At 54.6% G+C, this 25325-nt stretch overlaps 1 protein-coding gene across 9 annotated transcripts in view; it reads left to right on the top strand.

Moving 5' to 3' along the window:
• The window catches only part of KATNIP (katanin interacting protein), a 194692-nt gene that overhangs the window by 46452 nt on the left and 122915 nt on the right, over positions 1–25325 (top strand). For all 9 annotated transcript variants that reach the window (XM_045047782.1, XM_006942222.5, XM_006942221.4 and 6 more), the window contains 4 exons: positions 4294–4370; positions 12411–12580; positions 14159–14256; positions 24094–24225. In XM_045047782.1, the coding sequence (XP_044903717.1) occupies positions 4294–4370; positions 12411–12580; positions 14159–14256; positions 24094–24225 (477 nt within the window). The remainder of the gene's footprint in view (positions 1–4293; positions 4371–12410; positions 12581–14158; positions 14257–24093; positions 24226–25325) is intronic.

The following is a 25325-nucleotide window of genomic DNA, read 5'->3' as shown; positions in this document are numbered from 1 at the left end:
AATCAATAAGAAGGATCCTGAAACACTCCTGCTTGTCTCCAAGTTGATCCTCAGAGCAGCCCTGGGAGGTAGACAGTATTATCCCCCTTTTACAGACGCGGCAACTGAGGCTCCCCAAAGGTAGGTAGCAGAGTTCAGGGCTCACCCCCCAACGTCTCCAAATCCCCAGATAATTAGTGAGCAACAGACATAGTTAAATGCTAACAACTTAGCACTTAATTATGTACTGTTTCTCACTGTATTGTATGTAATTTAACGCTAATTGCAGGGTTTCAGAACGAGCTGCAGGGAGCGGGGGCGAGGGTGGCAAGGGAAGGCTTCGGGGAGACTTTGGGAACTCAGCTGGGCTCCGGAGAGGACAGGGGTGGATTTCTGCATAAGGGAGTAGAATGAAAAAGGCGGCAGGGTAGGAATAAGCCTGGATGGGGAGTAGCCTGAGATAGCGCTACTTAGATAATGGAGCTCTACGAATGTAAACGTAACTAATAGTCACAGAGAAAGTTCTCTTTTTTGTTTGATTTTTCAAAGGTTATTTATTTTGAGAGACAGAGCGCAAGTGGGGGAGGGGCAGAGAGAGGGGAGAGAATGCGAGACAGGCTCCGCAGGGACGGGGGTGGGGGGCTTGATCCCACGAACTGTGAGATCATGACCTGAGCCGACATCAGGAGTTGGCTTCTCAACCGACTGAGCCACCCAGGTGCCCCAGTGTTTATTTTTGAGAGAGAGAGAGAGAGAGAGAGAGAGAGAGCGCGCGCGCAAGCCAGGGATGGGCAGAGAGAGAGAGGGGGACGAGGATCCGAAATCAGCTCTGTGCTGACGACAGCAGAGAGCCCAATGTGGGGCTCGGACTCACGACCCGCGACCTCACGTCCTGAGCCAAAGTCGGCTGCTTAACGGACTGAGCCACCCAGGAGCCCCTCCCTGAGAACATTCTAAATGCTGGAACTGGACTGAGCCCTTTCCACTGCTACTGTTTCCCCCCCACGTTTAACCCTATGCAAGAAACAAAAAGGCAACCACACGGGTATTGTTATTACTTCCATTTTAACAGGGGAGTAAACTGATGTCAGTGCGGGGACCCAGCGCCAGGCCTGGTCTCCAATCTCCTGTTCTTCCCGGCTCAAGTTCAGAGACCTTCCGATTAGAGGTGGGCTGGGCTTGGGCCTTGCTTCTCCACATGGGCCCCAGAGCATTGCCTGGGGGCTGGTTAGAAATGCAGCCTTGGGCCCTCCCCAGTCCTACCGAGTCAGAACCTTCGAGTCAGAGTTTCTCCGCAGTCCCCAGGTGACTGATAGGCACATCAGTTAGCATTTGAGAAACATGGGGCCGGTGAGAAGTTTGGCTGGACACGTGTCTGGGCCGGTCAAGTCTTTGTGAGGACCTGTCTCTCCTGGCAGAGGCGAATAAATGCATTCCCGGGGGGTTTGAGGTGAAGGCCCCGGGCAGCCCATCCCACGCTGAGATCTCTTTGTCATCTCGTATTTCATCTTAAAATGTCATTGACTGTTCATTCCACACCATAGTACATCAGTGGTCATTTTGATATTTCAAAATGGTTATGTAAATTGCCACGGAGTAGGATGCGTGTTTCGGGAAGATGCATGAGATGGGTTTCTTTGTATCTTAAATGGGGTAATAATAACCACTTCCAGGGCTCCTTCGAAGATCAAAGGAGAATCATGTGTATGGAAATGCTCATGAACTGTCTGCCTCAGACCCGTGTTATTCTGGAAGGGGGGGAGAGATCCTCCCCAGACCCGTTGTCCTGCAACCCGCTCTCTGAGGGCTGAGGGTGTACGAGTGTTCCTCCCTTTCAGGACCAGGCAGGGCTGGGTCCCAGAGAGGACAAAGTACCCTGTCTGGGCATCTCAGGAAGCCAGGGAAATAAGAGAATGGGGTCAGCTATTGCTAGTTTGTTTATTCAAATTCCTTATTAGTCCCCACTTCCTGATTGTTTGGCCAGATGAGCAAGTAGGAAAACCCCGGTAAAACTCAAGAGGCTTCAGGGACATCAGAACAGGAAAGAAGATGGGAGGTGAGGAGGACTTCATCCTGTCCCCGGGTGGGCCTTGAGAGAGGGGGGTGTGGTGGGGGTGACAGAGAAGAGGTCCGACTTCAGCTCAGGTCACGATCTCACCGTTCGTGAGTTTGAGCCCCGTGTCGGGCTCTCTGCTGTCAGTGCAGAGCCGGCTTCTGATTTTTTGTCCCCCTCTCTCTCTAACTGCCCCTCCCCTGCTTGTGCTCACACTCTCTCTCTCTCTCGCTCGCTCTCTCTGTGTGTCTCAAAAATAAATAAACTTTTTTTTTTTTTTAAAGAAAGGAAAAAGGACAAGAAAGGGGGATCGGACTGTCAGCCCTGGACCAGGAGTGACCTTGGGTTCCCTGAAAATGTCCTCTTTCCTCTGGAAAGAGAAAATGGAGGAGGGAGACACAGAAGGGTGACACGGACAGAAACAGTGACCCTCCCCAACTGGGGCCAAGGGGGAAGGAAGTCAGACAAGGCATCGGAGGGGAGGGAGGCTCATTCACAGCTGCAGAAGCTGAAGGAGAACCTGGGGACGATGGGAGGGGGATGGTCAGCAGTCCCCCCTGGCCCAGAGCAGCTAGAAAGGATGAATGTGGGAAGAGCTATTATATTTGGTTAAGGAGGTGATGGGTCACCTGTGGATAGGGTTGTGGTAGAATAATGGTGTTGAAGCCAGCTTTTGAGAAGAAGAGAATGATGGGGATTTTCTCTTCTCCCCATGGTCGTAGTTAGGATTTTCACACAAATTGCATTTCTATTACAAATGTCTTACTTGCCATTTAAAACTTAATCCATGTAACTTGTGACTAGAACCAAGCTGATACTGCCTCTCTAATCCATCCCTTGGCAAAAAAAGTTATTTAAGAAACGTAGAAAATGGCAAAGCGTTGTTTACAGGATGATCCTATTTTTGTTTGAAAGAATGTCTGTAGGGGCGCCTGGGTGGCTCAGTCGGTTGGGCATCCGACTTTGGCCCGGGTCAGGATCTCGTGGTCTGTGAGTTCGAGCCCCACGTCGGGCTCTGTGCTGACAGCTCGGAGCCTGGAGCCTGCTTCCGATTCTGTGTTTCCCTCTCTCTCTCTCTGCACCTCCCCAGCTCATGCTCGCTCTGTCTCTGTCAAAAATAAATAAACTTAAAAAAAATTAAAAAAAAAAGAATGTCTGTGTTTGCATGTGTATTTTATAAATATGTATATATACGTATATTCTAAAGAAAAACATCTAAGGGTATATGTATCAAATTATAATGGGGGTTTTACTGGCATATACATATGTCACTTTAAATATGTGTAGTTTATTTTACCTGAATTATCCTTCCATAAAGCTGTAAAAAATTGTAATAGGGGTTATCTCTAATGGTCAGATTGTGGTATATATGACATAATTCTTTTGGCTGCACATGACAGAAACTCAGCAGAAACTTCTCAAGCAATAGCTGAATTGTCCAGATACTTGTTCATACATGAGTGGACCCGGGGTCTCAGGTTATGACATTAGGGATCTTCCTTTCCATCTCTCACGCCTGCTGTCTCCCCCATTGACCTCGTTCTCAGACAGTTCCAGGCCCGTGTCTCAGCAGCCTGGCACCCCCGTGGAAAGAAAACAGCTTTTCCCCGAAGAGTATCCGCAACGTCCCAGAGCTGACTTTCGAGCACCCGACATGGGCCCTGGCTCAGCCGCAGACCAAAGGAACTTCCAAGGGCATCTCCGGAAGCCAGTGAACTGAAAAAAGGGGCCGAAGGGTTCTCTGAAGGAAACCCAGAGTTCTGTTGCCTGAAAAGGGGGCACAAAACCACAAGTGTCTGCTCCTCAAGGAGCCTTCACTGTCTGGGTCCTATGTTTTTGTAGCGACTGGGTTTTTTTTTTTTTTTTTTAATAAGCGTGCGTTTCTCTTGCCGTGGCAAGGGAACAGTGAGCTCCCTCCTGAAACAACGGATCTGGGGTACATCTGATTATGATCATTCAGATAAATAAATAATGAGTGTGGAGAAAACGGTAAAGCTCAAACCTAGTCCGATTTTAGAGGGCATGGGAGGGAAGGACAGTGTTGAGGCTGGGGACTCAGCCTCCTGCTTTCTGTAGACTGTTAGCTGTGGACGCGGAAGGCCCACCGGGCCATCAGGCGATCTCTGGGGCTCTGGGTCGCCAGAGCGACGCGCCCAGAGAGCTGGGCCCTCGTCAAGCTCGCCTCGGCCTCTCGGCCTCTCCTGCCTCAGTAAACAATTCCCTGCATTCCGATATCACACTGCTCTGTTTCTTCCTTTCAGGGTTATACTAAGGACATGGTACCAGACTTTGATGAGAAGCATGATGAGTATTTAATATTGCTTCAGCAGAGGAACCGGTAAGATAAAGCTGCTCAACGGCAGCCCCATAAAAACCCTATTTAGATTGCTTAACAGCACTTGGGCTCTGTTGCACGTAGGAATGCTATGTAGTCACCCTCCACTCAGGGGCTTGGGATTTTAGCTGTAGTCCCAGCCCCCAGTTCTCCATCCGCCGATGTAATTGCATCTTTGAGCTGTAGCCAACTGCTCTCCCGGTAACTACCACCTCTCGCCTCCCCGCTCCTGTTCTGGGAGGAGGTGGCTTTGTCGCGAGAAGCCGGAACCCGGCAGGGCCTGGGCCTCAGTCACCTGAAGAGCCCAGTCTGTGATCCTACAGGCTTTGCCGGGCCCCTTGAAACCTGAGCCTGTAATCCTGCCTCGTGAGATAAAGGTGGAGTCACCTTCCGTCTGTGTTTGAAGTTGGTCGATACGTCGTTGAAAGTTAAGTTCGTACTGATTTTGACTCTGGAGGGCTAGCTCCTGAAAAAAAACCCCACAGCGGTGGAGGCAGTGTTTAGTGACTGAGGGCAGAGCGGTCTGGTCCGGTTGGAAGGAGGTGTCCCGTCTTCAGCGCCCTCGCAGGGCCTGTGCAAGTTCATCAGGCCCCGGGCCTCGCGTTAGGCCGGGTTCGCAAATTCAGATGCTGGGAGGGCGGGATGGCAGTGAGCAAAACCAGCTCAGTGGAGACCGTGGGCACCTGGAATCCTCACTCCCATGCTGCTCCGCTCAGGCCACCTGATGTGTGTGGGCACACAGGTCCAGGGGTCCGTATCCTCCGAGGTTGACGGAGAAGCTGGAAGTCTGGCTCTGTGTTGTGAAATCTCCTGAGTTTTAAAATGTTGGTAATGCACTCAGATTAAAACACAAAACAGGGGCGTCTGGGTAGCACGGTCGGTTGAGCGTTTCTGGCTCTTGTTTCTGGCTCAGCTTGTGATCCCAGGCTCATGGGATCGAGCCCCGTGTCGGGCTCTGCACTGAGCGTGAAGCCTGCTTAAGATTTTCTCTTTCCCTCTGCCCCTGCTCTGTTTGTACTCTCTCTCTCTCTTTCTCAAAAACAAAACAAAAAAACCCCCACAAAACAGCGGCAAGAATGCTACGGGCCCCTAAAACAGATCGCAGGAGTGAGGAGGAGGGGGCCCTGATCTGGGCGTTTGTGTTCTGGGAATGAACTTGGGGTCTTGCAGGCAGGAGAGCCTGGGGGTTGTCACCCTGCATGTGCATCCCGCCCTCATCTGGCTGGTGGGGCTCCCGGTGCTCGTCAGGCAGGGCCCTGGTGGCATATTATATGCACAGGTTTAGTCCTTCGTGTTCTATAGCTCAGCGTTCCTGCCCGCCGGCCCCTTTACTAACTTCCACCGAGTATCTCTAACAGTATCTAACAGATACTTCCCCAGTATCTCTAACAGCACCCACCCAAGTCGCCAGCTGCCCCCCAGTGAGGCAGTACGACCCTTAGTGACAAACCCTTGAACGGATCAAGGCCCGAGGCACAGCCAGAAATGCCAGGCAGCGTCCCCTGTGCCCGGCTGCTCTCTGCTCGTCTGCCCAGCCCAGGGGCGACCGCAAACTACCATAGCGGGAGGCTTGCGCTCGTTAAAACCCAACGTGGGTTTTTGTCATCATTAATGCCATGGAGCAGGATGTTTGTATTCCACTGCTGGCAGACCGGATGGTGCCACTGAACATTTGGGTGATCGTTGGGTCACACACGCGTGACTCGCCCTGGGGGACAGGGTCGTGGTTTCTCAGGAGCACGTTGCTTCTCATTAACCGGCAGATTGCGACCAAAGGGGTACGAGCCGACAGCATGGAGGAGAGTATCCAGAGACAAGGTCGCGGCACAAAGGCAATGAAGAAACGTGTCCACGTGGAGTTGCCGTAAAACTGGGGGAACGTGTGGTCACCGACAGGGAGCTGGCTTGACGACAGGGACTCAGAAAGTGGAGCTGGAAACACGTCCAGAGGGAGGCACGAGGAGGGGGCGTCCCCCTGAGCTATCACCGGGCGTTGCTCTCGAGGCGCCTTTTCTGGGCTGCCACCTGCACGCCAGGAACCTCGCCCCCATCGTTGCATTTTATCCTCACCCTCCCCGATGAGGTGTGGGTGCAGCCATCGCACCCATTTTACAGAAAAGAAAGCCTGAGGCAACACCCCCCGGAAGTGGTGGGGCCGGGCTGTACTTTCGGATTCGCGTTCTGTACTCAGCAGGAGAGAAACCTGCCGGGGTTGCCAGTTTCACCGCGAGGGGTTTTGCAGAAATAAACCGCAGTTTACTTGGGAGTCTGGTTCTGTGACCCGGTGGAGAACCAGTGTCTGGGCTTTATCCTGTGCATAGAGGGAGATGCAAACCCAGCCTGCTTATGCGGTTGCCTGTGACCTGAGAAAGGGCTGTGCGATCGTTGGAGCAAGTCCCTAGGAGAGGCCGGCCCAGAACACAGCCGGGAGGATTTCGCCGAGTACCTCCACGGTGCCTAGCACTGCCACCAGTGTGAAGGAGAACCCTGTGCTGAGGAGGGCACGCGCTTTATAGTTAATGCTCCTGAGGTCCGAGGGACAGAAACCCAAGGTAAATGGACCTTAAACAATAAGGAAACTTACTGGCTCATGAAATTAAAGAAGCCCAGGATAATACTTTGGCTTCAGGCATAGCTGTATCCAGGCACTCAGCTCATGTTGGAGGCATCTCAGGTCTGTACTTTCTTTACCAAGGCAGCCACTGGAGGCCCCACGCTGACATCCTGCCTCGAGGAGAGAGCACTTCCTTCCTGATAGTTCCGGCCGAAGTGCAGCGGAGGGCTCCGGCCCCAGCCCCGAGCCAGGCGTCCCCTGTGCCTGTGAGGTGCCACGGTCTCACTGGCCACTCCTCGGCTACCTCCTTAAGCTGGGTGGTGGAGTGAGCGAGCATCACCCACACCACACGGAGTAAGAGAAGGAACGGGGCAGTTGCCAGAGGGGATCTGAGGGGCTGGGTTTGGAAGGTGGGGGAGCGTAGCTGGCGAGGAAAAACGAACAGGTGTTCACCCCACAGCCCTTGCTCTTGAGGAACTCCCTGGTGGGTGGCAGGGGAGCACAAGGCCACCTGTTTATAACTGCACCAGAGGAAGCAGAAAATGGCCATGTGCTCCAAGAGGACCGGGGGAGGGGGAGGGAAGATGTGACTGCCCTGGGTCACCCCTGCACAACCCGTCCCGGAGGACACTTAGTGATTCTGGTCACTCAGCGTCATGAAAGGTGTCATCATGCCTGACAGACTCACAACAGAGCAAGGGCTGGAGTGCTGGGGAGGGGCGCCTGGGGGGTTCAGTCGGTTAAGTGTCTGCCTTCGGCCCAGGTCAGCATCTCGCTGTTTGCGAGTTCGAGCCCCACGTCGGGGCTCTGTGCTGACATCTTAGAGCCTGGAGCCTGCTTCGGGTTCTGTTCTGTGTCTCCCTTTCTCTCTGCCCCTCTCCTGCTCACGCTCTGTCTCTCACTGTCTGTCTCTCAAAAATGAATAAACATTAAAAAAAAAAATTAAAAAAGAGAGAGAAGGAAGGGGAGAGCTGGCATCCGACAGGGCTTGGCATGGACCAGTCCCTGAGCTGGAGCCTCAGCCGGATACCCCACTCCATCCTCATGACATTCCTAAGAGGTGGAGGCATTCTGGGGCTCATTTTGTAGAAGGGGAACAGGCCCCGGGGGTGGCGGGACTTGCCCAAGGTCACACAAGCCGAGGAACCGGCAGAGCCTCCCCCGGGCGAAGCATTGTCCCCCACAGTCTGCCACTTCCCCCCACGCGGATGGGGGATGCTGACAGCCTAAAGGGCGAACACCCGAGCCTGCGAGCACCCAGGCTCTGGGAGGAACAGCAGGCGGTCTGCACCACTGCCCTTCGCCTCTCCATCCTTCAAGGCTAGACTCAAATGCCACCACCTCCAGGAAGCCCCCAGGTGGGAGCCACCGCTCTGCTAGCTCAGAGCCCCCGTGGTATGCTAGCCTGGCGAGGAGACAAGAAACAGTGGCTGGGAGATGGACTCGGGACCAGAATTTAAATCCTGGCTGCTTCCTGGGCTCTGTGACCTTGGGCAAATTCATCTATAAAACAGGCCAATGGTAGGACCTTAATCCCAGGACCGGTGAAGGATTAGGCACCCAGGTGTCATTTGAATGTTAAACACACCTTCTCCCTGAGCTGACATCTGGGTAATCCTCGAGTGCCCCCTGGGGTGACTGAGATCCAAGGGCCGCTGTGGTCAGCCTGGTCACACAGCGGCCACAGCTCTCTGAGACCAAGGTGGTTCAGCCATTAACCCCGGCACAGTCACACCCAGGTGACTGCCCCTGGAGCCTGGCTGAACCCTCTGGCCAGCTGGCCCCCTGCATGTGCCCTGACCACCCCCTCATGTCCCCTGCCACACTCCCTCATGACACCCGGTGCTAGCTCAGGGTGCCCTGCTTCCTCAGGGTGGCCCCACAGGTCGCTACTGGCTAAGACAGGAAGGGTTCCTGTGATGGGCGCTGGGTCCACGGCGGCTGTTAGGATACATACACATCCATGTTTTCTCTGCCCTGCCAGACCTTGGGCGCCTTGAAGCCGCCGGTTCCAGAAATAAGTATGGAGAGAATTCCACTCCGCGTGGACCCCGTGCCCGGGGGTCAGAGTCTGTCGGTCAGAAGGGAGAATAAACAGACACACAGACAGAATCCTGTAGGGTGAGGCAGTGAGCCACAGGAGAATAGAGCGTGATGGGGCACAGGTGGCAGGGGCTCCGTCTTCGACAGGGCGGGGGCTGAATCTGATTATCCTCAGTCGTCTACACCGAGGGCAGCTTTTTATGTAAAGCAGGCTATCAATTAAAAAAAAAAAAAAAAACAACAAAACCACCACTTTTCTTTGGTGCCGCCTGAGTATCGCCGAAGGCTCAGCTGCAGTAGGGAGTTCCTTTAGCGATCCCTTTCACACTCTCGATAATTATCTCCCCATTTATCAGTTTCGTAAATCCACATTTTCATAAATCGTCCCGCTTAAATACAGAAGCGCGCACACGAGTGCCAGTCCCAGATCCTGGGTGACGGATGCCACCATAGCCACCAGGATAGCATCAGGAGACAGGGCGGTCTCCGGAGGGAGGTCGAGGCCGGCAGTCTGTGGCCGGGTGCTCAGACTTTCCACTCTCTGGGCCTCCCCGGGCTCAGGCTCCCCGCGCTCTCTCCCTGGGGGCTGCCGGGCGCCCGCTGAAACCTCCGACTGTTTGCTCCAGAGACTCCAACTATTGCTGTGTTTGGAAAGCGTCTCTTAGTTACTTGTGTTTTCCTTCTGTTTTATGCTGTTGCCCGCCCGACAATCATCTCCCAGGCTTCCAAGCCTGGCAGGAGATAAGAAGTCGGTAATAAATGTTCCTGCCACGATTGTTGAAAAGATGGATGTGTCAACAGCTAGAGAAACATTTAAAAAGCAAACGAAGAAATCGCCCATAATGCCACCACCCTACCTCAACAGCTAATTGCATTCTCACATTTATCACCTCCCACTCTGGGTCCACAGACACACTTCTTTCCAACTTTGCACTTGACCACACACATACCGTTTTGATTCTGCCTTTTTCGCCCTCCACCGATCAGAAGCAATTCCTCGTGTTTGGACACACTCTACGCAATGACGTCAGCTGCGTGAGATCTCAGGTTCTGCTTCCCCGGTTTTGGACATTTGGGTTTTGTTATGACCAAGCACCGACCATTGTTCCTGGTCAAGAATGATTTGGGGCGCGTGGGTGGCTCCGTCAGTTAAGCGTCCGACTTCAGCTCAGGTCACGATCTCACAGTTTGTGGGTTTGAGCCCCACCTCGGGCTCAGAGCGTGCTTTAAATCCTCTGTCCCTCCATCTCTCTCTGCCCCTACTCTGCTCACGCACATATGCGCACTCTCTCTCTCAAAAAAAAAAAAAAGAATGTCTTGCCGAAATGGGCTTACTGGGGAAAGACCAAGCATATGGCATTTTCTCTATTTTCATATTGCTTTCTGAGAAGGTTCTGTGAGTTACCAGCAATGTCTGAGTTTGCCCGTTTCGGCATCTGGCTAGCTTCAGAGGTTGTCTTTGCTGTGGTAGAGACTTGAGTCCGATTGCTTACGTTTTCGTCCTAGCCCTGCCACCGTACCAGCTGTGTGGCCTTGGGCAAAGGACTCAACTTCTCTGTGCCTCCCTTCTCTTATTTGTTACCTGGGGACAATAAAAGTAATTGCCCCATAGGGTTGTTGGGGGAAGATTAATGCCTTAATACAGTCAATGCTTATGATTCACGTGTTCCCCGAATCCAAATTCGCCCACTCCCTGAAATTTATTCGTAACCCCAAAGTCAGTATTTACAGAGCTTTTGTGGTCATTGAAAGGCACGTGCAGAGGGGTGAAACATTTTCATTGTGACACACACATTCCCAACTTCGGTAGAACGCGGGACCGCTCTACCTTCTTGTTCCAACCCTTTCCCCCCCAAACAAAGCGTCTTTTTCGCAGTATACTCAGTGCCCCGTTTTCCACATTTTCATGTTTTTTGTTGGTGATTTTGCTGTTTTACACTGGCCCCCGGGCCTGTTGCTAAAGTGCCGTGTCGTGTGCCCAAGCGCGAGAAGGCTATGATGTCTCTTAAGGAGAAAATAACACGCGTTGGACGAGCTTGCTTCCGTCAGGCCTGAGTTAGAACACTGCTGTCGGCCGTGAGTTCGATGTCAGCGCATCAACTACGCGTTAAATAAGGTGCCTTTAAACCGAAACTCACGTACAGCAAGGTTATGTACTGATCGGTCGATGACAATGCTGTGACGGAGGCTCGCGGGAACCAAATCCCGTGTTTTGCCCTAGAGACAAAGTTTCTTTAGTCACCAACTCAGTGTTTGCGGTGACTTTACAGAGCGAAACTACCGCCAATGACGACCATCAGATCCCGTATCCGCACTGCATTTAGAACAGAGTTTGGCACCTAGTACGCACCCTCCAGGTGATTGCTATTTCTATATTTTAAAAACATTTACATTTCGCTCGTTTGGTAGGAACTTATTTAATCACAAAGGGGATGCACACTTGTTGTCATGTGGTTTGATCGCGTCGCTTCCTGTGCAGAAATAAATCCGGTTGACGCGGGAGTGCGCAGAGACGTTTGTGGAGGCCCTGGGGTTTGGAGCCGGGAGCGGCTCCAGGGGCAGGGGATGGGGACGGGGGGGGGGGGGGGGGGGGGGGGGGGGGGGGGGGGGGGGGGGGGGGGGGGGGGGGGGGGGGGGGGGGGGGGGGGGGGGGGGGGGGGGGGGGGGGGAGGGGAGGGCGCTGACGAGGTTGCCGCACACTCTTTATGGCACTACAGTATAGTTGGGAAAGACCCAAGGCTTTCAAGAAAACTTGAACTAGAGGCCAGCCATGTTCACGCCGAGACCCTTTCAGCCAGAGGGTGTGATAATCCTATCACTAATCTTGAATTAAAGCCTACATTGATATGTTCTTTCACTGCATCGGAATATAAGATGATGACACTGGGGATACCAGGGGTGAGCGTCTGAGAACGCATTTGTTTCCCGAAGCAAAAGGAGTCAGTCTGCCCGGTCTGACGCGGGATGTTTCCTGCTTCGTAGATATTCTAGGAAATCTCTCGCAAAGGCTGACGACCTGAGACCCAGCATGTTTTGTTGCACGCTGGAGAAGGTGCCACTATCCACACAACGTGGAGATGCATGAGGTTGGGGTCTCCCAGGAAACCCAGGCTGTGTGGAGGCAATGCGCACACACGCCTGCTTTCTGTCTCAGCCACCGCGGGGCGAGGGCGACGTGTGCCTTCGTCGCCGCTAACCTGCGCTTGAGCCTCAGAACGAAAGCAGAAACACCCCTGCCGGGCCCGAAACAGTCTCCCCCTTGCTGCTTCTCCGTGTGCGTAATGGGCCTCTTCCAGGCTGTTTGTCGATGAACAGCTGGGCACCCGCCACCCGGCCTCCCGATTCGAGATGCTTTGCCCATCAGAGCGGTAGTTCTCTCCCTCCTGCGTCGGGGGTGGGCGGCCCAGGCGCCTAGAACAAGGAACGAATGATCGTTTCTCTTCCAGGATACTAAAGCACTTGAGATCCAAGGACCCCATGCAGCTGAGACTGGAGCATTTGGAACAAGGCTTCTCCGTCTACGTCAACGGGGCCAACTCTGAGCTGAAGACCTCACCCCGGAAAGCTGTCCACTCCGACTTCACCAGAAGCGCCTCACACACCGAAGGGACGCACGGTGAGCACTGGCCCGTCCGGCCCCTGCAACGCGCTAGCTCGTTCGGCACCGCGGACCCACATCCGATGAGCGTGAACTTCCCAGCAAATAACTGGTTAACCTATATACACACTAACTATGCCCTCTTGGCCAGAAAGAGAGCAGGAGAGTGAGAAAGAGAGAGAAACCCTTTTTTTATTCCTTTTAAAGGGTCATCTTGGCCTCCATTACCCCAGGGCGAAGGTGGCCAGGGCGGTAAATTCCTGGCTTTTATGTTTCATAATGCCAGTAATTGAAGGAAATGTCTAGGATAATTGAAATGATACCCGATTTTCACTGGATCTGTCTTAACCTCAGTACCTAACCCCTGTGTGATATTTGATTCCCACTGTTCATTTCTGAATTTAGTTAATCCATGCTCCACGTACTTTCAACAGATTTCATGTGTCCTGTCCTGAAAGCTGAGGGGGGCAATACGCGCTCCCCACCGAGGGGCTGGCCCAAAACAGGCACCAATGAAAATGACCTGGCGGTAAAATGAATGAAATGGCAGAGCACACGGGGTCGGGTCCCAATTTGGCCACGTGCCTTTGTTTCCTCATCTTTCAAATGGGACTAACAGGGGTGCCCATCCCCGGGGCGCCAGCGTGCCCTCCACGTCGGGCGGCTTTATCTGAGAAGCCGGTGTGCTACTGAGTGACAGGAGGAGCATTTGGAATGAGGCAGGGCTGGCTTTGAACTCTGTTCTGCCACTCTCTGGCTTTGAAACCTCTGGCAGTTGGGTCCTCTCTGACCCTCAGTTTCCTCTTCTATAAAATGGGAACAATCACGTCCACCTTGCGGGCTTGCCAGGAAGACTGACTGACATAAGAAATGTAAAATGTCCATCACACAATAATCTTGATCTGTGTTGTTGTAATTCATTGCCTTACAGGTACGGTAGATTTCCCAAGCCATTAATAGACGGCAAAAGCCAAAACAGCAGTAAAATAGACAGTGAAAGTCAAAACGAGGAGATAAAAGGCGAAGGTCATGTCCCCAAACCTTCCCCTAGGAGAGCCACTGCAGTTCAGCTCAGAGTTTAGAATGAGCTTCCTGGCCCCCAGGGCAACAAGGGGAATGGAATGATTCTTCTAGGTTTCACGGTTTCAAGGACGAGGATTCTGGCCAGCCTGCTGCTAGTTGGCAGGTGCAGGCCTCTCCTGGTCCGGGTTTCAGGGAGGTGCAGGTAACGTTGTCTTTCTTGGGCCACAGCAGTAGTATCTTTACTCATTCAACAAATATATCTCCCCCTCCTCTTTGACACAAACGCTGGCCGATTGTGCCCACTGTGTGTGCCCTGCTTCCGTATGTCGGAGATTTTTCCTTTTGTATACAGACCTGCCTGATTCAGCTGTGCCTTACTACCCTGGCCCTTTTCGCTGAGCATTTGGCTTGTTTCCTAACGCCCTGCGGCTACCAATGGGACTACAGTGGCCCGCTCCACAGACGGGACTTTGGGCACCTGATGTGCGTTTTAGATGTAAGTCATGAATCTGCCTTGGGTGTGAGCTTGTCACGGGCGCCTCACCAAATCCCCTTCCCTCATGTCTGGTGCAGATTACGGGCGAAGAACCCTGTTTCGAGAAGCGGAAGAAGCTTTAAGACGCAACTCGCGGACAGCCCCTTCCAAAGTTCAGCGCCGAGGATGGCACCAGGTCAGGAAACCCTGGGGGGAGAGTCAAGACACATGGCCCGAGCTCATGTTTTAGAAGAAGGAGCAGGGTTATTGTGACAGAACCTTTCAGAATCCCCGCGGGCAGCGGTGGGGCTGGCCGGGCACCCTGCAGGTGGCCTCTTTGCATGCAGTCCTGGCCCCTGGGGAATGGAGGAGACTGGGGACCTCCCAGCCCTCTCTCTGTGGCGTGATCCTCCCTTCCGGATGGGGTCACCCCAGCCCTACGCAGGAGGATCACGTGCACACTCTCAGCCCCCTTCGTGATGACTCGTTCATACAGCTGTCTTTTATTGAGCACCTACTATGTGCCGGGCATAGTCTTTGATGCCAGGGATGCAGTGGGTAACAAGGCAAAGCCCCTGCCCCACAGACCTGAGATGCCACTTAGGGCTGCTTGTTGATGGTGCTGACGCCAGCAGCTGGCGTTCTTGAGTGCCAACCAGGTACGAGCCGTGCTCCCGCGTGACTCCTCTCCTTTGTCCTCGCGGCGGACCTGCAGGGTAAAGTTCCAATGTTCTTCCTCTTCTAAGGGAGCCGCAGACTTGAATGGTCAGAAAAGCTAAGTGAGCTTTCTTCTAAGGTCAACCAGAATCAAGACTCCAGCCCAGACCTTTGCTCCAAGCGTGGTGTTCTTGCCCATGTGGTCCTTATCTGGCCGCTTGCCTGGGATCAGTGCTTCTCAACCCCCACTGCACGTTCACACCACCTGGGGAGCCCCCCCCCCCCCCCCCCAGGGATTCTGACTCACCTGGTCTGAGGTGTGGCTTAAGCAATGGTATGTAATCCTTTTCAATCCTGTGTACTGCCCTTAGAACCTTCTGCACAGGGCTGTATGTGTGGGTCTATAGTAAATACTTCCATAAGCTTTGCTGGCCCATCTGTGCGATAACCCTGTAGGTCTGTAACTGTCCTCATCATGCCATTGGTGAAACTGAGGCCCAGAGAAGTGAGGTGACCTGCTCAGGGTCACGCAGCCGCTAAGGGAGGAGGGTAGGCTGACGTTTGAACACTGGACCCGTGACCCCCAAACCCACTGGTCTCCCCTGCCTTTGTGGGTCTGTGATTAAATGTGGCTGGGTGTTCCTGCCGGGGCTTGCTGAGCAAGGCCTCCAGGGCACGCAGCCTGGAGGCCTCCTTTTGTCCCCAGCAATGAATGTTAATTTCTCATTAAGGAGGCCTGTCTCCACTTCCCACTTCAGACCCTCCTTCTGGTTGTTCTGAGTGCCTTCTATTATCAGGAGCCATATTTGCATCTTAGACTGTGACTTTATGGCCGGCCCCAGAGCCTGTGCAATTTAAAAGACTTGGCCTAAGATTAATTAGCATCCCTCCCCAGCCTCTCCCTGTGGTCCCACACTTCACGGGGCCTAATCATGGCTAATTTCCTAGCTTCCCGATGCCGTGAAGGCTGTAATTGTCCTTCTGTACCGTATCAGTCAGGGGTCAGTCACTGCCTAACAGTAGAGACCATTCAGGCCGTTTTAATCAGAGATGGATGGAAGACAGGGAGTCCGGTGCTCACAAGGTCTCTGTGTACAAGAGGAAGGGGTCCGAGTGGGGCCTTCTCACACAGCCTTCCAGGAGAACCGCTCCCTAGGGCCCAGTGGGGAAGGTGGGGGATCCGCATCAGGGCTGGGTCACCTGAGCTGTCATCCGGGAACCAGGTGGCTCCCACCACAACCGATGGCCTCGAATGATGCCGCGCCTGCTAGAGCAACGATGCCCGTAGCCTGTCCGGCCAGGCTGGGACACTTGCAAAACCCCTCACCTCGGCACCGTGGTTAGCACAGCATCAGCCGGCCTGTGTCCCCTTGTTTCCACCTCATTTCCGCGTCCCCTGCCTTGTGTGAAGTCATCGGATCGGCTGCACCCAGCTCGCATCCAGAACCCCCACGGAAAGGGTATCTGGGAAACACGGGCTGACTTTCCGGCCTCTCCTGAACGTAAAGCCACCCTAGGAGGGAAGTGGAATGCGTCCTGGGGGTCAGCCCACCCCCACCACTACCGTGCCTTGGGGACCACTCCTCCAAGATGGACAAACCGGAGAACGTGCGGAAGTCGTGAGAGGGGTAGAAGCCATGTCTCGAGACAAATCAGCCTTTCATTTAAAAAGATGTATTACCACGGGCCGGGCACTGTGTGGGGCTCCGGGGTTCGAAACAAAAAAAAAATCAGATAAGGCTCTGGTCCTGCCCCAGGAGTCCCCCCCCCCCCCCCCCCCCCCCCCCGCCGTCGGCTATAAAGGCCTGGGGACCGCCCAGCCTGCAAGACAGACGTGGTGACTGTTCCAGGCATATGGCCTGCTGGACTTGGGAGCGTGCAGCTTGAGGCCTGTGGGCTGAACTTGTCCCCCGGAGGGTGTTTTTTGGACTCACACAGTTTAAAAAAGACTTAGTCACTTGCTAACATTTAAATTCAGAAAGTTCTTCTATATTTTTAAAAAGCTAGATTCCTACTTCCCTGGGAAAATGGAAAGATCTGGCCCTCACGCCGGCCTCCCCTCTCCGCGAGGCAGCCTTTAGCAGAGAAGAGTAGCGGTTGCCCCCTACCCCCCCCCCCCCCCACCGTAAGGCTGGGCAAAGTGCTTCTGTTTGCCGCAGTCCTCACCACTCCCCTTAGCGCCCCAGAGCTGAGGCCCAGTGGCAGGTGTGGTGGCCTTGTGCTGCGGCCACTGCTGCTCTCACACGGGGTGGGGGTGGGGGGGTGCTTCCTGCCTTTCCATTTCCAGCCTGGCTCCCTGGGGCGTCTGAACCTGTGTCCCCTGGAGAGACGGGAATGGGCTTTGGGGTCAACCTACTTCCTAGCTGTGTGCCCGGAGCTGGCCATGTGAGGTCTCTGAGCTTTGCGTGCAAACCTCCCAGGCCGCCCGGAGTGCGGGCGGAGTGTGTGTCACAGGGGGTCCTTCAGCTTCGGGTAGGAGCACCAGGCGGCAGGGGACGGACAAATCCAAGGAGGCGTTTAAGCGTACCGACTCAGGAGCCCCGCGGCCGTACGTCAAAGCCCGGGCTCCACCTCCTCCTAGCTGTGTGGCCCTGGATAAGCTGCTCAACCTCTCTGTGCCTGTTTCCTCATCTGCAACTGGGGTTAAGAATGGCACCTGCCTGGTAGGGTAGTTCATGAGGACCGGGTGAGCCAGTGTCTGTGCAACGTGGCCAGCAGCGCCCGGCACAGAGGAAGCAGGCGGTAGACGGTCATGAACGTCACTGTTGTCCGTGGGGGTCAGGTGCCGAGGGCGGCTCTGCCTGGAGACCTCAGGGCTTCACTCCAGGGTGTTCCTTCCTTTATTCAGTCCGTTGTTCGTTCGGTGACCTCTACCGAGCACCTGCTCCACTGTGGACACGGACAGGCGCTGGGGTCTGAGCCGTGACCGAGGCAGGCCTGGCCCTGCTCTCCTGGAGCTCACGGTTCCGGGGTGTGTGGGCGGGCAGGCAGAGGACCAGGAGCAAGCAAGCAAAGAAACAAGTGCTACGCAGGAGCTGGGGCGGGGGGGTGGGGGGAGACGGACAGGGTCGTTGCGGGGGGAGAGTAGCTCTAGAAATAAATTTGGAAGAAATTTTTTTTAAATGTTTATTTATTTTGAGAGAGAGACAGAGACAGAGCGTGAGCAGGGGAGAGGCAGAGGGAGGGAGACACAGAATCCAAAGGAGGCTCCAGGCTCCGAGCTGTCAGCGCAGAGCCCGATGCGGGTTCTCGAACTCACGAGCTGTGAGATCGTGACCTGAGCCAAAGTCGGATGCTGAACCGACTGAGCCACCCAGGCACCGCCCCCCCCCCCACGCCCCTGGATTCCATTTTAAATGTGGGGAATCCTCTGGAGGTTTTCAGTAGGAGAGTTGCATGTTTGGGCTCACATTTTGGAAAGATCCCCTCTGCCCCATGCCGAAGGATGCCCGTGGGGCCAGGTGGCTGTAGGAGGACCAGGCAGGAGGCTTTGAAGCAGGCCTTTGTCTCTCCAGCTTTCGGCTCTTCATCCCCCAGCCTCCACCTCGCACCTTCCCTAGCTCCCAGAGTCCCCTGGTCACCTCAGCTTCCTCGACCCACCCCTTCGTGTCATCTCCCTGCCAGTCTTTGTTGAAATTGTCCAGGACAGTGCCTCAGTTGGTCAGCCTGGACCAGATGCCCACTCCCGCCTTGAGAGGGTGTGAGCGGAGGTGGGCCGGGTCGGATGACACAAAGCCTGCCCGCCCCAGAGCTGTTCCCTGAGCGGGGCCTGGGTCCCCTAGCTTCTTGTCCAGGACAGTAAGTAGCCCCAGTGTACCGACTGCACCAGGAAGAGGCACTGGTTGGGTTTCCTTTGGCCCCAAGAAGTGGGGTTAAGTAGAAAGTTTCTCCATGGTAGGAAGTACACGGGGACGGATTTTCGGGTGCGAAGGATAGAGAGGAAGGCAGTCTTTCCCTCACCCCTTTGGGTGGGCCTCACCATCCTTGGAGGCAGCCAGAGGTGGGCGGCGGTGAGGGAAGCAGAATCCCCCGGTGGCCAGTGGTGGCCAGTCCTCAAAAGCCACCCCGTCAGGAGAGGCACTACAGCCTGTCCCAGTCCTGGGGTTTCTCCCGTATGGCTGTGCCCAGCAGGAGGGATGGTGGGGGGCACACAGGCACTCGGTGTGTCATCTCAGACCACAGCCGGGTCAGCAGGGGACACGGCGGCCACGGTCTCCCCCTGGCCAGCACTCTGCCTCCTCCCTGTGGCCCTCTGCACTCTCCAGCCTGCATCCGGCCACTTGTTCTGAGTGTTGCCTGAAATTCCTTTGGGTCACACGGCCCCTTCCCGGTGACCAGGCCTTCGTGTCTTCCTGTAGAATAACCTCCCTTCTTAGGGGCTTGCCCCCCGCAACTAGGAAGCACTTCGGGGTCGAGATGCCCCCACTGGAAGGGGCTCCCCCAGGCGCACGGGCTCAAGGATCCCTGCGCCGGAAGGTCACCGGCTCATCCAAACGCTGGCCTGGAGCCTGACCGGCTGCACCTGTAAAACCCGTCCCGGGACTGAGCTGCCACCTGCCCCGTGGACCGGCCTGGAGGTGATCAATGGGCTCCTGTTGGCACCAGTCTTTATCCCCCACCACGTCTCAGCCTCAGATATTTCTCCTGCTATCAGCGGATTAAGATTTATGGCTTCCTCAGCCTTGTAATACTTGGGTGGACAGCGGCCTAATCAACAGAGCTGTCGTTTACCAAAATGCTGTCAGATTTGATGAACGTCATGGGCTCTTAGCATTAAATTGGTAGTGAAGGGATCGGCCTTTCAGCAATTTACGGTGGGGGTGGGCTTTCCTTCAAGGCCCGGAAAGCAAGTTCATTGCACTTGAAAGCAAAGGCTTTGCTCTCACTCCACTGTCGTAACCGGGTTCCTGTTGTGGGCTAGGCAGCTGCAGACACCTCCAGGAAAGCTCACGAGTCAAAACGCGAAGCCCTTTCCTTTGTTTTCCTGTGTCTGAGTTTTGAAAACGCCTGCAGAGAGGACAATAAATGAAACAGCCCATAAAGCATCGGCTTTTACGGCGACCTTGCGCGACACACACTGTCAGAGTGTCGAGCGCCATTATTTGTAAGAGATCAGGAAAATCCGGGAAGAACATATCAAATAGGGTATATTTCCTCCCCACCCCAAACCTGCCCGTCAGTATCTTCGGAGCTCTCCTACCTCTAGAGGGAGCCGTTTGCATGTCACACAACCTGAACAACCATACAGGGCAACCCCTAGCCTCCATCTGTCTATCTTTCGCATTGACAGCTGCTTGCACGCGCATCTCTTAGAATGCTTTGCTAAGGGGGCGGCAGATACACACAGATAACTCTGAGCATGGCCTTGGGTTGCGTGTGGCTGAGGGCAAGATCTGCCCTTGGGCGGGCAAACTGGAACATGGGTGTTCGGGTGTCAGGGCTTTAAAATCTCGTCCCTACGCGTGGACCAGGGTCCACCCGGGTCTGGGCGCTGCCAGGAGGCAGGAGAAAGCAGCCACTTACAAACACCCACTCCAGGTAACGCAACGTGCCAGATGGGGAGCCAGCCAGGCGCTCGGGCATCATGCTCACCAGCACGTGAAGGTGGGCGACGGGGAGCGGGCGCTGCCCGGGGGCTGGGTTGGAACCCTCCAGCCTCGTGCGCTTATTGGGAGGTGGGCGTCTTGATGTGGGTGAGGCAGCTCCCCTTCTCCTCCAGTGGTGGCGGAGGTACAGCCCCGGGGCTGCGGTGGGAGAGCAGGCCAGATGGGAGACTATTTATTCCCCTCCGGCACCCACTCGGCATTTAAAACTCTTCCGGGACCACATTGGTTTTGTTACGCGTTGCTTCAGAAACACGTTCTTCTGTTGCATGTTCTGTGTGAACTCCTTGAGACCAGGGCACGGGTTGTTACTTTTTTTTTTTTTTTTTTTTTTTTTACTATCTCGACATGCTTCCAGAACCTTGTATGCAGTCCGTGTTCAGTAAGGGCTTGCTGGTTAAGTGCCTTAATGCCTACTGCAAACCCATCTCCCGACCTCTCGGCCAGGCGAGCAGTTGTGACAAGCTCCTGGGAAGGGAGGGGGCGCTTCTGGGAAAAGGGAGGATGGGAAGGCTGCAGAGGACAGAGGCATACCGGGGCTCTCCTCCTTGAATGCTGGAGCTGTTTCTCATATTTATACTTCAGATCAGAGCAGCAAAACTGCATTAATGCCAGCTCTCTTACTTGGCAGCGGGAAATCCCAGTTCAGGTATGGCTGGATCCAGGTGCTCAGACAGTGTCGCACAGCCCGTTCTCCATCTCTCAACTCTGCTTTTCCCTATGCTGCTCTGTGTGGCACCAAGGTGACCACTGTCAGCCTCCACCGTGCATTCTGTCACCTGGTCGCTCTGGGCCAGCAGGATCTAATGCTCAGATCGCCCGGGCCTGTCCTATGCTCCAGCCCCCCATGGACTCAGTTCCACATGAACACTTGGACTGGGGGTGGGGAGGGGGAGGATCTCCCAAAAGAAAATCAGGGTGCCTTTGCCAGAAGACAGGGGGGCGCGTGCAGCACAGGCGGAAGGACCCGCCGCAAGACTTCACAGACCTCACGCTGCTCAGACTGGAGTGTGCGTGTGAGCCACCTGGACTCTTGTGAAAATGCACATTCCGATTCGCAGCTCTGGGATGGGGCTTGAAATTCTGCATTTCTCACAAATCCCCAGGAGAAGCCAATACTGCTGGTGCCTGGACCTTCCACGAGTAAGGTCCTCATCTGAGTCCTCCCTTTCTGGATAAAGGAACAGAAGCCTGTAGAGGGGCCAGGCTGTGTGCCCCATGCCTAGTGCTCCTCCCTCCCAGCCCCTTCCCCTCCTCCCTCCTCCCTCCTCTTCTCCCTTCCCCACCGGCTCCTTCCTTCCTGCCTTCCCTCCTCTCTCTCTCTCTCTCTCTCTCTCTCTCTCTCTCTCTACCCCCCCCCCCCCCACTGTCTCTGCCTCTCTCACTCTCCGTCTCCATTTCAGCATTTGGGTGTTATTGAGTGTATCCTGAGGAGTGGGGAGGAGCCCAGCCTCCCCAGCGTCTGTGGTAGAAAATCCATCTTGGAGATGAACTTCAAACCCCTTTCGGGTTCATCCTGGCCCCAGGCAGGAAAGCTCCCAGGTGTCTCCTGGCCTGGATCCTGCTTACCCTCCATAGGTCTGCTGACGCTAAGAAATGCTCTGAGAGCAAGCTGACGCAGCCTGGGAGGCAGCGAGCTCACACTTGGTGTCGCAGCCTGGGGGGCATCGCTAAGTGACAGGATCGCCTATGGAAGGAAAAGTGTCCCAAAGCACCTTCCTTCGGCACCTCTGCGTCCTCCCTGTTCCCCAACAGGGGCCCCCTAGCTGCCTTTTTCAGCCTCTTTCTCTCTCTCTTCTTTTTTAAACTTTCTTTCCAAGATCTCTTTCTCACATGATCTATAGCCAAGCCCCTGCCTACTTTTCTGAGTGTTAGGTGTTCTCAGGAAGTTCCTTCATTTCCCTCCATCCTGTAGCCCAGGCCGGGCACGTTTATCCTTCATGTGCCTTTTGGGGGGCATTATAGTGTGGTGGTTAGTACTGGGGTCCCTCAGCAAACTACAGCTCTCGGGCCAAATCTGGCCACAGCCTGTTCTTATAAATAAAGTCTTTTGGGGACACAGTCTTTCCAGCTACACTGGGACAGCTGAACTCTGGTGACAGAGACCATATGATTGGCAGGACCTAAAATCCTTAGTCTGTACAGGAAACACGGACCCGTCCCTGGTTTGGAGCAAGGCCTCTGGAGCTGTGCTGCTGGGGTTCAGATCGAGGCTCTGTGGCTTCCTCACTGTGCGACCTTGGGCAAGGGGCTTGTGGCCTTGTGCCTCGGTTTCCCCCTGGGGTTGCTGTGAGGACCGAACGAGCAAAGGCACGCGAAGGACTTGGAGGGGCGCTCAGTGTGCATTCAGTGTCGTGACGCATAATGTGAACGCGCTCACGGGGGTGGGCGGGGTGGGGCGGCGTGACCGTGGGTGAGAAAGGTGTTCGGTCCTACCCAGTGAGAGCCCCGCAGGGCAGTAAGGCTCCGGCATCATTTTCTTCATCATCAAGTTCACTAGGCTGGTGGGGAAGCCGAGTCTCACAGGGGTGGAGGCTTCTCACCCAGGGCATGAGGGGAAAGGCATGAATCACTGTCCCCAGGCGCCTGGGTGGCTCAGTCGGTTAAGCGTCAGACTCTTGGTTTCGGCCCAGGTCATGCTCTCACAGCTCATGAGTTCAGACCCCACACCGAGCTCTGTGCTGACAGTGGGTAGCCTGCTTGGGATTCTCTCTTTCTCCCTCTCTCTCTCTGCCCCTCCCCTGCTCACTCTCTATCTCTCTCAAAAAAAATAAATAAACTTAAGAAAAAATAAAACAAATCTCTGTCCCGCAGCGGGGTAACGAACCCAGTACGCATGGCTTGGCCGACCTGTCCCTCCTTTTAGTAGCCAGGCCTCACTCGAGTGAGGCCCGGAGAGGGAAGTTTAAGGAGGCCCTCACTCTTGGATTCGTGCACATGCAGGGCACCCAAGAGGGAACCCCTTCTTCTTCTTTTTTTTTTAATTTTATTTTTTATTTTTTAAAATTTACATCCAAATTAGTTAGCATGCAGTGAAACAATGATTTCAGGAGTAGATTCCTTAGTGCCCCTTACCCGTTCAGCCCATCCCCCCCCCAAAACCCCTCCAGCAACCCTCAGTTTGTTCTCCATATTCATGGGTCTCTTCTGTTTTGTCCCCCTCCCTGTTTTTATATTATTTTTGTTAAGAGGGAGCCCCTTCTTAGATGTTGTCCCCTGGGTGCCTCCCTTGTGCCACCCTGGCCCCAGCCCTGAGAAGTCCCGAGGAAAACCCAGGGTCTCCTAAACTTATTTGATCACAAAGCCAATTTGGGGGGGAGTGTAACAGCCACTGAAATTCTACTGAGAAGGTAGTTCAAGCTACAAAGTTGGTGAAAAATTGTACTGAACACCCTTTGTGCAGTAGGAACCAGTAAAGACTTTTTTTTTTAATTTTTTTTTTTTTACTTTTGAGAGAGAGAGTGCACGCGTGCATAAGCAGGGGAGGGGCAGAGAGAGGGGGGAAGAGAGGATCTGAGGGGGGCTCTGTGCTGACCGGATAGATCCCGACGCGGGGCTCGAACTCACGAACCGCGAGATCATGACCTGAGCCGAAGTCCGATTCTTAACCGACCGGGCCACCCAGGTGGCCCTCCAGTCAGGGCTTCTGAGCAGGGGTGGCGTGGCCCATGCAGACCTACCGCCTCGCCATCAGCCGCTAACGTGCTCACCCCTCGGAGGAATCCAGATGCTCCTCCCATCACGTCTGAAGCAATCTGACTTTTTCTGTATAGAAATCTGTGCAGATCAGGACGGAAGCTGGCCCGCGGCTGCACATCGAGCCGCCTCTGGACCCTTCTGAAGATTTTGAGCCGGGTGGGGATGTGACCGTCAAGGCCAAGGACGCTTCCGGGGACCGTCCACAGGTAGGACTGGCCTCAGCTTGTGCTGTAGCGGCTCTGGGGGCACTTTGTGACAGCTTTTTATTCCTTCCCTCCTTCTGTCCCTAAGTTCCTTCACTCTTGTCCTCCCTTTCCCACGCCATGACGAGCACCCAGGCCAGGCCACATGCTGGATGTTCTGCCAGGCACACGGTGTCCAGGTGTCAGAAGGGCTGGCGTCCGACCCCAAAGAGGCAACAGCCTACAGTCCCTCCACCGCAAGAGCTTGCTGAGGGGTGGGGCAAGGCGTGGTGGGCCCAGGAGAGAGGGTATCCGGGAAGGCTTCCTAGAGGAAGTGACACTTGCCGGGGTCCGAGAGGCTGGGGCGGAGTGTGGGGCAAGGAGGGGAGGGGAGGCGGGCAGAGCTGATACTCAGCCTGGCCACAACTGTATGTATGCACCTGCTGTTAAAGCTTTTGAGTATCACCCCACCCCCTGGGGCAGCAGAAGCCACACACGGAAATGCCCAGAAGCCCCACAGAACTGTAGCTCAAGAGTCCACAGCCGCGCAGCCGCTGATGAGGCAGGCAATGGGGCGTTTCGGTCCCCTCCTCAAACCGCCGTGTCACCTGTGAAATCCAGGGACCTCCGACAGTGCGTGCTGGGCTTCTATTCAGCAAGCGTTGGTTGGGCACCCACTTCGGAGCATCAGCCTCTGTCCCTGGCACTAGAGACACAGAAACAAACAAAAGGCACGGGGGCCCTATTCTTAAGCAACTTATATTCCGGGGTGGGGGGAGGGGTAGACAATAAAGAAGAGACCAAGATGGGAACGCAAGCTGGCACAGCCACTCTGGAGAACAGTATGGAGGTTCCTTGAAAAACTAAAACTAGAACTACCCTACGACCCAGCCATGGCACTACGAGGCATTTCTCCACGGGATACAGGTGTGCTGTTTCCAAGGGACACAAGCACCCCCATGTTTATAGCAGCACGATAGACAGTAGCCAAAGTATGGAAAGAGCCCAAATGTCCATCGGTGGATGAATGGATAAAGAAGATGTGGTGTATATATACAATGGAGTATTACTCAGCAATCAAAAAGAATGAAATCTTGGGGCGCCTGGGTGGCGCAGTCGGTTAA

The sequence above is a fragment of the Felis catus genome, chromosome E3 (genome assembly GCF_018350175.1).
Source record: "Felis catus isolate Fca126 chromosome E3, F.catus_Fca126_mat1.0, whole genome shotgun sequence".
Classification (NCBI taxonomy): domain Eukaryota; kingdom Metazoa; phylum Chordata; class Mammalia; order Carnivora; family Felidae; genus Felis; species Felis catus.
The sequence above is the reverse complement of the archived record's forward strand: the minus strand, read 5'-3'. Positions and strand labels throughout refer to the sequence as shown.